Source organism: Vicia villosa, linkage group LG1 (assembly GCF_029867415.1).
Source record: "Vicia villosa cultivar HV-30 ecotype Madison, WI linkage group LG1, Vvil1.0, whole genome shotgun sequence".
NCBI classification, from domain to species: domain Eukaryota; kingdom Viridiplantae; phylum Streptophyta; class Magnoliopsida; order Fabales; family Fabaceae; genus Vicia; species Vicia villosa.
Window position 1 is genome coordinate 31,028,339 of NC_081180.1, and position 12,514 is coordinate 31,040,852.

Genomic DNA, 12,514 nt, shown 5'->3' on the forward strand with positions numbered 1-12,514 from the left:
GAACTCGATTTTTGAAAAATGCAGTAAGTAGTTCATATGTTCTAGACTTTTCGAATTTACAAAACCGAAATGCTCAAATATTTGGTTCTAGAAAAGTATGCTTAAAATGATTTTATTACGTGTTAGATTGAACATACTAAAGTTAGTTTTTATACTGCAAAATATCTAGATGCTTTGGCTAGAGTTTTCCTTTCAAAATATTATAACCTCCTCCTTAGACTTGAGACCGGTACACAAATGGAACTTAGCAAATTCAAAAAATTCACACTGTTTCATAAACCTTTTATTGCAAATAAAATTCTGAATATGCCTCGGTATGAGACAACAATTTTGATCCTCACAGACTGTAAAATCTATCAAAACATATCCCACAGACCCTAATATACAAACAAAGCAAAACTTACAAGGCTTTGACTATTTCAACTATTTCAACTATTTCAATATTTCAATATTAGAAACTTGTAATACATTTAGTTTTTATATTCTAATTTTATACGTTGTTTTTTTATTTCAGGTGATTCCGACATCATTAAGTCAATTCCTGAGCATTGAGTAATTTTGTCTATGCAATTTTTGTTTCATTGTGTTGAACAGAGCAAACAAAGCAAAACTCAGCAAAACAATGTATCAAAACATATACCACACACCCTAATATACAAACAAAGCAAAACAACGTTTGAAACCTCACTCTCATCCTTGCTACCTCACTTTCATCTTCAACCTCACATCAGAATTAGGGTTTCAAATAACAACAAAATAGTGAAAGATGATAGAAGATTTACCTCCAAACGAATTCAAAGTTGTTGTTGCTGAGAGGAGATGTTGAGAACGAACGGCGCCGGCTGTGAACGAAGAAGAAAACGAACGGCAACGGCGAACAGAAGGCAAGAAGAACGATGAAGAACGAACGACGACGGCCCTGTGGAGGTTGGCGGCGGCGGCGTCTTGTGAAGAACAGTGACGGCGTCTTTGTGAAGAAAAACAGTGCAGCAACAAGAAGAAACGATGAAGAATAATGAAAGACAAAACGCGTTTGTTTTAATTTGTTTTAAAAAATTTAATTTTAAAATGAGCTACGCCAGCGCTTTTCAAAAGCGCTTTCATAGGTACCCTATACCGGCGTTTTTTTTTCCCTAAAAGCGCTTTCGTACCCCATACCTATACCAGCGCTTTTATAAAGCGCTTTCTTAATGTGCCCTATACTAGCGCTTTTAGAAAGCGCACTCGTACCCACTCTTTACCAGCGCTTTTTAGAAAGCGCTCTCGTACCCCCCCCCCCTTTACCAGCGCTTTTTAGAAAGCGCTCTCGTACCCCCCCCCCCCCTTACCAGCGTGTTTTTCCCTTGTTTTTTAGTTTTGTTTTTTGCGCACCCTATAGCAGCGCTTTTCCCAAAAGCGCTTTCGTAGATGCGCTGCTAAAAGACAAATTTGTTGTAGTGACTTTAACAACCTAGGCAGAGATTGAGTTTTGCACCCGGTGCAAAAGTCTCTTCATAATCGACTCCATAAGATTGTTTGAACCCCTTAGCAACCAACAAGGCTTTTTACCTGTTTATACTTCCATTAAGATTGTACTTAATTGATATCCACTTGCATTATGCAATTATCTACCCTTTTGGTATAGTGGTGATCTCCCATGTGCCATTTTTTATAAGTACATGAACTTCTTCTGTTACAGATGCTACTCAATTACATTTCTGCAATGCTTCTTGACAATTTCTATGTTGCCAACAATTACTATAAAGGACCCGTAACTTTGTGTAAATTTACCATAGGAGGCATATTTTTCAATAGGGTGTTTAGTGCAAGTTCTAACCCTTTTTCCCATAGCAATGGGAATGTCAAAATCTATTGTATTTATATCAACTTGTTTAGTGTGAGGGAGAATATAACCTGAACATCATTTCCTTGAGCCTGATTGGACTTATGTCCTTGTATTTGAGTTCTACTTAACTCTAATTTCTTCCTCTTCTTCCTTTTATAAATCTTCAAGTTACCTATTTTTAGGCCACAAATAAATCAATTTGGATTATCGTGATTGAAAATTAAATCAAATTAAAATCTTTCTAGATTGAGTGTGTCAATCGATTAGCTAAGGGCTTTAATCGATTGGTTTGCCATATTTTTCAAGATTTTATGTGTTCATCATCAATGCTAGGATTTGTTTTACTTGAACGACAAGTTTTACTTGGATTTGATATGAAATTATGCATGCCAAGCTCTTCCAATCTATTACCATAACGTGTTAATCGATTGGTCTTACGTAGATCAGTCTCTTTGGTGCATGTTGGGCCTTGTGCTGGATTTGTTCTTTTCCGAACCCCTATTTAGCGTTTATTTACACCCTTCTACTATAAAGCACTTGAATACTCATCTTTTGGGTTAATAAAATAATTTATTGAGATGTGTACAAATTAAAGCCACTGTTTTGATAGTTTAATCAAATTTAATGATTTTTTATCTCAAATAATTTAATGATTTTTTACAGATATTTTAAATAATCTTTAAGACCTAAGTTGTGTTCTCCTAATTTATTATTTTCTTTACCTAATTGACCACTCATCCTAAACAGTTATTCATAGGACGGTTTAGTTGCCATAACAGTATCTACCTCGTAGGTTGCTTTTAAGAAGACTTTGTCTTCTGTGCTGAAGGAAGATTCTTTTACGGTTCTACCTGAGGTTGATATTTCTCCTTATTTTATTCTTTTGAATGTTTCATTTGAAGATACTTCTTCATAATTGCTTGAGCATGAAGTTCCTTCATTTTATGAGCTATGGTTCCTTCGCCCTGGTACTCACTAGTAATGTGAGATTCATACTTGGCTTAATATTACTAGCCTTTAATTCAAACCTTAATGGTTGATTTATCAATAGGTCATTTAGTATTTCTAGCACTATTCTAGTGCCACTCCCTTTCACCTTATAGGCTCCATCCAGTGAAAGGATCTAGGCAGGGGAAACCTCTTCGCCAAGTGGGGTGAGCCTAACTCTGCAATAAAATTTTCCAATACATTTGACTTGATGCTTCCTCTAGGAATGTAATCGATGTCATATTCATACATCTCTACTACAATAAACATTATTTTTGTGGCTAGATCAGTCTTCTTGAGTACTTGGCGTATGTAGTTTTCTTTTACCAATATTTAGTGAAAACCATCCAAAACCTAAAACAACCCAAAATAATGTTTCTCAACAACAACAACAACATGCAAGAACAACAACAATGGAGAACAATAGAAATGAAGAACAACAACAGCAGCAACAAGAACAACAAGAACAATAATAATGAAGAACAACAAGAATAACCGTAATGGAGAACAACAACAACAACAACAAGAACAACAGTAATGGAGTACAACAAGAATAACAGTAATGGAGAACAACATCAACAACAAGAACAACAGTAATGGAGTCCAACAACAACAAGAACAATAATAACATACCGGTGAAAGAGTTTTTTCGTTCGCTATGACTCCTTGGAGAAGAAGTACTGTACTTTCGTTAGGGCTCGAAAATTTATTTAGGTAGACACTTAGGCTATGTTTGGGAGTTTGAAGGGGAAGGGAGGGTAGGGCTTTGGAAAATAGGAAGAATTGGGTGAAAATAAGAAAAGGATTTTGGGTAGGAGGGTTTTGGAGGGTTTGGTTTTATTCATAACACCAAAAACCCCATAAAATGGGGGAACTCAAAAATTGTATTGAACGAGGGTTTTGGAGGGTTTTGGAGGGCTTATATAAATTATCCAAATATCTTTTAGGTTGTTATACTATTTTGAAAATTAAGAATTTTGTAATGATAATGACTCTTTTATCATTCTAAACAAAATCATTTTTTCAAAAAATGTCAAAAAATTTTCTATATTTTTTTTAAAAATTCGTTTTCGGAAGCCTTCCCTTCCCCTCCCCTCCAAACTCCCAAACATAGCCTTAAGGAATTAAAAAGATGAAGAGTATTTATCTCGGATAACCTAAAAAACCGAGGTAACTAACCATCTCATAAAATCTACAAAAAAATCAAGGTGTCTTTTTGGTTGCAAAAAAAAAAGGAGTTTTTATCTCGGTTTTACAGAAAACTGAGGTAACATATCAGTCGTAAAATCTAAAAAAAATAAATGCGCCTTTTTGGGTCCATATAAAACATTAAATTAAAAAAAGTTGGAAATCGAACCTCAAACCCTGATCATATATTTATGTCTGTTTTATTTAAATCCGAGGTAACTGATTTATTATTATTATTATTTAAATAAAACAAGATGCTCCGATCACATGTATCCGCGGTTTTTATCGTACGTGGTGAAAGCTTCGTCATAAAAAACGTTATTTGTTTGTAATGTCATAGAGCTTTGCTCGAACATCCTCGTGAGATGATGGTGAAAGAAACCGCGCTTAAATGATGTGTGTGGCGCAAGTTAATTTTATCGGGGTCCAACGGTGGGCGTCAATTGCACTTGATAAAAGCACAAATGCATAACTATTCCTCATGATTAAGAGTTATCAAAGGTTTTAAGGTTATTGTGAGGTTGATAGTTAGATCACGTGGCGTGAGAATCTACTTTATGTTTGTATTTTCTGTGTTATAGTTAGACTTCCTCTATAGTAATATTGAGATATTTATAGTCATCACAAATTTGGACCCATGCTCGGAGGCGACGGCACCGTGGCCCCAGGGCGTTTTGACTCCAGCCGAGATCGAACCCGGGTACTAACCAGTTTCGTCCATTTTTGGAGAAAGCTCATTTACCAACTGAGCCAACCCTTTGAAGTTAAACAGTCTAGCAGTTTCAAAGAGTAAAAATAAATTGATAACAGTGGAATTCAATTATAACCTTAAGTTCAATAAAACAATTTAAAGTTGACATTAATACGTTTCTAACAAACTCCTAGCTAGGTAACAATCCTTGATAGTGACATACAATAAAGAAAAACACATGGTATACGAATATTTATCAACAGTTCGAAATGTTGCTGCTGGTTGTGACATTTCATTGAAAAAAATTTCGTTTCTATGACAGGGAAATCAATGGGACGAGTTTGATTTTTGATAGTATAGAATCTTAGCAAGTGGGGTAGTAGGAATTGTGTTTTGTCTTAGCTAGGCCGTTTTCTTCTTGTTTCTCCCAATGACTATTTTTACTGGTTGTGACTTAGAAAATGTGGCAACTAGCTATAGAAATCACTACTTTGCTTCTCTTTTTTAATTATATAAGACAAAACCAAAACCCAAAAAATATTATTATTTTACTTTTTGTCCAAACTTTCCCATCTTCCAATTCTTGAATCATTATGCATATTGTATGTCTTCGTATGTTTTTTTTTTTTGGATGAGTTAAAAAAAATGAGAAATTAAATTGATTTTGATAGGTTTAGTTATTTTCAAGTAAAATTTATTCTAGTTTTAGAATTATTTTCAAATTAAAGATAAAAATTAAAACTTTTGATTCATAAATTATTTTTCTAAAATTATTTTTAAGTTAATTTTTATATTCAAAAGACCAGCAACCTTTCTAAATTCAACCTCGTTGGCATCTTCAATTTTTCCTTAAAATAATATGAAAACTTCATAGTCTTACACCTTACTTCTCTAGTTCTTTTGACCTAATCTATAAAATTCAATTAATTTTTTTAAGATATTAATTTCTTTTACATTAATATATAAATATAAATATATGGTGAGCACTTCGATATACTTTAACTTAATTGGATATAAATAATTTCATCTTATAAAATAATGAAATTCAATGTCATATATAATTTTAATATTATTTTATTTTAAAATTAGTTAAAATTTAAATTTATTTATACTAATGATCATATAGGTACTCGACCAAAATTTACGGTACCAAATAATTTACCAAAATAAATAACATTGACCAAAATTGAATATAAATCAATAATTTATTCATTTTACTCAACTAATACATAAACTTATTCATACTAATTAACTAAATAAAATAAAAACATTTCTCTTACCCTCCCAAATTCAATAAGTTAAGAGTTTAACATAAAAATAATTATTAGAGTAATCAAAAATAAAATCCTACCTAAAATCATATTCGTTCACAATTTAATTCTACAACAAATTCAAACTTACTAAATTTTCATTCCTTTAAAAATTGAAAATTAAAACCAAAATTCCTAAAACTAAACAAATTTTAAAAATGAATCTTATAATAAGGAGTGAGTGTGTAGAACCAAAGGAGTACTGGTACTTTAGAAAGGAAAACAAGCAGCCACTGTCTATAACAGCACCAATGTTGTTTTAGTGCATATATGGCAGCATTGTCTAAATTCAGTCAGCTAAATTCCGAAACAAGTATTTGCGATAAAATCCCATGTTTTTTGGGGAATCAAACATGGACAACATTAAACCAATCATCAACTACTCCACTATACCACTCAATCAATCTGTACTTTAATAATTATGTGCATTTCTAACAGACAGACAGCCACAACTCATTAAGCACTAATCAATAACCAACACAATTAATGACAAATTACTTACAAGCTTAATTTAGTGCTAATATTTCGGAACTTGCTAGCTTAATTATGCCTTTACATTCGAACCAAGAGTTATTCTTGGAGTTTGGAATAATGGAAGAGATCTTTTTATTTTTGTTTGTTTCTTCTTTTACCCTTGTCTTAGGTGTATGGTTTTGCAAAAACCCTATTCACGTGATTTTTAGCTTAGGCAAGGAATATCACAGTGTTTGTGTGGCTGTCACTTTGGTCAAAATTTTTTTTTTACCTAGGAGATATCAGTAAACATATTTCCAATTCTTTCTTGAGAGAATTTAAGTGGCAAGTCGTGATAGTTTTCCACCTTTTTATGACTTGTGTGGTTGGGAGAAGCATGTGATGTATAATTTTCAGATGATTGAGATGAACTTTTGTTCTTTTTAGATCAATAGTAAGTTTGTCTAAGATTAGAAGAAATCATATTGAGATGATTTTTTGTTCTTTTTAGATTGATAGTAAATTTGTCTAAGTTTAGAAGAAGTCATATTAAGTTATGATCATGGTTTTAAATTGCAGATGCAATTGTGTTTGTAGGTGTTATAATTTTGGTCATTACCGTTGCTTCTTTGCAGCTTTAATTTTGATTGAACAAAGTTCTAATTACAACTTTGAAAAACACTTGTTAAAAAACACTCGATGTTAAGGTTTTTAATTACATTTGAAGTAAATTGAATTTTGTGATTATGAAATAATGAGTTTTGATGAAAATACTTAAAAAAACTAAGGACGAAATTGTCTCATGGAGTTTCTAATGCGGCTGAATGTATTTTTATAAAATCACAGTATAATTATGATTAGATATGGTTGCAGGAATTACCACATCAACAAGTCGCAATTGTAATTGCAAATCACAATTTAAAATTATGAATATGACATTCGGTTGTGTAGTCTATTCAAAAGAAATTTGTCAATTTGGAACAGCATAACATAGCAATGTATTAGGTATGATAAGAATCATAATTACCAGAAAAAATCCAAGATTCTTTGGTGCTAGGGTAGCAACTATTAAAATAATGATTTGATATTTGTTAAAACATAATTAATCGCATAATTTTTATAAGAAAGAAAAAAAACACAATTCTCACTTTGTCGTGTAATATACATGCATTAACAATTTAGTTTAGTGATACGAATTTATTAGGTAATTTAACTTTATAAATATTTTTTTAATAGGCAATTAATATAAGAAATCGCACTAACTCTTACAATAAAAAAACTCTAATTAGAGTTGTAAGTATTCAGAGGTAATTTGTACCAATCATTAAAAATTAACCTAGATTTGGTGTCACTATTACAAAACCATCTCCAAGAGTAGAACATAGTATTAGAAACAATCACTTCAAAGCTAAAGGGTGCATTTTCGAAGATATGGTTTTTCTAGTTAGCCAAATACTCCAAATTAAAGCCAACCAAATAAGATTGATTTTTGCTTTATTCTTTGTATTTTTTACCTTCTCTTGAATGCTACCAAAACTCTTAAATTCTTCAATAGAAAACTCCAAGCCATTTCCCAACCAAAGATAGATTCTTTCCCAAACCGCTTTCGAAACTAGACATTGTAAGAAGAGGTGTTCCGAAGTTTCCGGGTGATTAGAGCAAAATAAGCAATCAAGAGAGGGGAAATTAGACAAACCTCTACGTGCCAAAAGACCTTTTAGGGGAAGTCTATTGATGAAGAATCTCCAAGAGAAAATCTTTAGCTTTTTCAGAATATTAGTCTTCCAAATAACATCTAACAAATTTATTATAGAAGTTGGCCAAGCCAAATCCTTAGCATTAGACACCCCCGTTGACACACTAGAGACCGAAAAAAAACCGTTAGTGGTTAGATTTCAATGATAGTCATCTAAACCGGAGTTGTCCGGAGCAATGCCATTTAATAAGTCCTTTAACTCCCTCAATTGGGAGGCCCGACCGAGTCCCCCTCATTAGAACCCGGAGGTGGCATTCGATCGTTTCCAAAAATAGTATCGATGTTCCACGAAAAGACTCCGTTGTTCCGAGAGATCACCTCACTAACCGCGCAAAGTTATTGGTTGAAAGATCAAACAAGTATGGGAAAGAGGTACTAAGAGTTTGATCTCCCAACCAACAACTATGCCAAAAAATAATGTTATTACCTTTCATGAACTTGCAATTTACCCAATCGGAGAATCCTTCTTCGGAGCTCTCCTCCTAGAAATCATTAAGAATGATATCCTTCCACCAAGTAGAATCCTCACGATTTAGAACCTCCTCACAAGATGCTAACACTTTAAGTTTTGGATTGAGATATCTCAAGAGAAGAAATTTACTCCAAATTGCTTTATCCTCCTTCAAAATTTTCCACTTCCATTTTAGAAGAAGAGCTTTGTTCATTTCATCAACATCTCTTAATCCTAACCCTCATTTCTCTTTGAGTTTACAAATTCTTCCACTTCACCCAAAAGAGGATGTTATTACCTTTCATGAATTTTGGTTTGACACTTGGTTCGGTACAACACCGCTTGGAACTCTTTTCCAGATTTAGTTACTTTGAAGGATAATCTGCACGCAAAGGTGGCTGATATGGATAGTTGGAATGGAGAAACTTGGAATTGGTCTTTTGATTTCAATTGTGATGTGGAAAATGGGGCAGCCGCGACTCAATTTTTTGATTTGGTGATTCTTCTTGCTCCGGTTCAACCTTGTCAATTGATTGGGGATTCGTTTGTTTGGTGGCGTAATACTTCCGGATTCACGGTGAGTAATACTTATGATTCCATATTGTCTTTTGACTCTTTGTCACCTCCGTTGAACAATTCGGTTAGCTTAGCTTTTTCTCGTTTATGGAAGTCAAAGGTTCCTAGTCGTATTCATATTTTCGGTTGGAGATTGATTTGGAATATACTTGCTTCGAAAGTTGAATTAGCTAAACGTGGAACTCTTTTAGATCCTAGTTTGTTAGTGTGTTCTTTGAGCGGTCGGGCTCAAGAGGATCTAGATCATCTTTTTCTTTATTGTGACATTGCTAGAGATTGGTGGCATAAATTGTTTCTTTGGCTCCATTTGGATGATATCATTCCGACCGGAATAATTTTGGAGCGGTTTTTTGGCTTGGAAGATTATCGTAGTTTTTGGCTTGGGTGGATTTGTTTCCGGTTGCATCCGCTTAGGGATTGATATTAGGAGTGATTTTATAAAAAAAATAGATATGGTTTGTCTCTTTACAAATTTAAATACTTTTGGATGAGTTTTGGCCTAGTCCCCAACTTTTTTTTTGTATCAATATTTTTTTTTGAATATATTGCCCTTTATCAACAAACAAAAAAAGTATTTTACTTTTTATTTTTTAAAAATTATTTTGTAATTTTTTATAAAAATAATTTAAAAGAAAAAATAAAATAAAATATATTTGATAATCTTACTTTTAGAAATTGTTTAAAAGTTGTAAAATATTACAAATCTCATTAATAAAAAATATACATTTTTTTTGTTTTTTCTTCTTTTTAATTTCAAAACTAAATTCAAAACCAAAACTTCAAAAATCTATTTTAGCTTTTTATTATTTTAAATTTTAAAATAGTGAATAGTTTTCAAAAATAATTTGCTAAAATTATATTACCAAACAAGTTTTGTGGTTTTTAAATTTTTAAAATTTTATTCATTTTTATAAAATCAAATCAAAATAAGTCCCTAACTCTCTCCATTACACGTAAAATCAATATCTGATCACAATTCAATTTTGCAATGACAAACATGAGTAATACTAATAAGAATACAATTTTTAAGAGGAATGTGATGTAAGCACATCATCATCAGTAGAAAAATACAATACCATGTATCTGACATAAAACAATTTTATCACAAAAGTGTTTTTGAAAGGGTCAATTTCGTAAATTTAAATCATAAATTTTCTTCAAACCAGGATTGTTGTTGATTTTTGAACATATCAGTGGTACAAGATTGCACACATGTGAGTGATGTTTTCGGTTTCATCAGAAGATTTATCAACATGCATTAGAGAATATCAACCTTAGTGGCCTGCATGGTATGATCATCTCTATTTTTTATGATCAAAGATATCACTAAGTAAAGAATAAATAGTTCACATATATTTGTTTGAGACAATGAATTGAATATGAAGATGAACATACTACTACTGATAATGAAATATAAAATTTTCATTTTATTCAATAAAAAATCGAGGTTAAATGTCCTAAACACGACCTTTTATTATAATTTTTTTAAAATTAAATCTTATCCTTCAGTTTTTTAGTAAAATTGACAAGAAATATAGCTCTGATTTTGAACTTTGATTCTTAACTCCTCCAATTTTGTGTTTTATTTAGAACCAAAACGGTGTCCTTATTTTATTTAATTTTTTAATGATAAAATAAATCATCTATTCTCTCCATTATTGAAAATCGAAAGTAAATGTTGCTCAGGATTTGAGCTTCAATTCGTAGCTTCTACAATTTCATATTTTATTTACAACTAAAATGACGCCCTTATTTTATTTAATTTTTTAATTACAATATAAATCGTTTTTCGGTCAGAGGCTTTTACCAATGGAGATATAAACTCCAAAATAAATTTTAATTCCAACATCAGAATGTTAAGTCTCATTCTCTTTTGCGTTTCTCATAAACTTTTTGTTCCCTAGCGAAAGAACAAAAAATTATTCGTCATCTTCTCTATCGAACAAGCAAAACACCATTCTTCATATTCTCCAAGTCGAATGGAGTAAACAAAGGATGAAGGAAGCTCGAATAAGGAAACTCAAACCTCAAACCAACACATTTCTTTGACTATCTCAACATATTTGTGGCATGTAAAAGTTTCAACATCATTGTACCAGTAATGTTGTTGTCATTGTTATCGTCATCGTCGTTATTATTATTGGTGTAGTTGTTATTGTTGTTTTTGAGACTTAAGGTATCATATTGTGTTGTTTTTGTAGTATTTGTAGTTGGTGTGTTGAGATTGAATGTTTATTATTATTGTCGTTTTATTGAAATGAGATATTCATTGTTGTTGGTTATGTACGATTTTTATTTTATTTTCTATAGCTCTATGTGATTATGGATCATAGTCGTATGAAAGACAATAGGTTAAATGAAAAGTACGAGAATGAAGTGATTTAATTTCTTGAAATCACGAAAAAAAATCGTCCTGGGAATAATGGATTTTTTATTGTCCTTGTAAATATGCGAAAATACACAAAAATAATAAATTGTTTATAAAGAATATTAAACAAATCCATAGTCAACATTGTCACTCTAATTCAAGATTTTGTTACATATTATTGAAGTATGTGAGTAATGATAAAAAGGATAGAGAGAAAGTACACTAACTGAATTCTGTTATTTCAGTTAGTTTGTTACTCTAGGATTTTATTCCATGTAGCACATGTTCAGCTTCTTATGATGTAACTCAATCTTGTATAAAAGCACATTGTGCTCATCCTAATGAGTAATGAGAATCACCTTTATTCACTTTCATGTTCATGTTGAAATCTCTTAATATGGTATCAGTTTTCTCTCCATGAACAAGTTCTCATTCTCCCTTTTCTTCATCAATCGCTGCACTTTCTTAGCGATCTTCATCATTTTTCTGTTACGATCTTCATAGTTGAAGATCTTCATCATCTTCGTTCTGCCATTTCTTGTTGCAGCTTCTTGCTGTTTTTTTCTCATCGATCCAATCATGCCGCCGCGCGTAGCTCCTACTCATCAATCTGATCTTGATTCTATCTACTATATTCATCCAAGCGAAGGTCCCAACTCTGTCAACATCAGTCCCAAGCTTGATGGTTCTAACTACTTGTCATGGAGCAAATCCATGCAACGTGCCTTGGGAGCCAAGAACAAGGCAAGGTTTGTTGATGGATCCATGGAGATTCCTCCTGATGATGATCTTAACTTCTCTCAATGGGAACGCTGTAATCACCTCATTCTCTCATGGATTATCAATTCGGTTAGTGATCAAATCGCATCTACGATACTTTATCATGATTATGCTTTGACTGCTTGGAAC

General features: G+C 32.2%; 1 protein-coding gene across 1 annotated transcript; it reads left to right on the forward strand.

Moving 5' to 3' along the window:
* The first annotated feature begins 9,064 nt into the window (after window positions 1-9,064).
* Window positions 9,065-9,658, forward strand: LOC131605866 (uncharacterized). Its single transcript, XM_058878184.1, has one exon. The coding sequence runs from the start codon at window positions 9,065-9,067 to the stop codon at window positions 9,656-9,658; it is 594 nt and encodes a 197-aa protein (XP_058734167.1).
* Window positions 9,659-12,514: the final 2,856 nt, after the last annotated feature.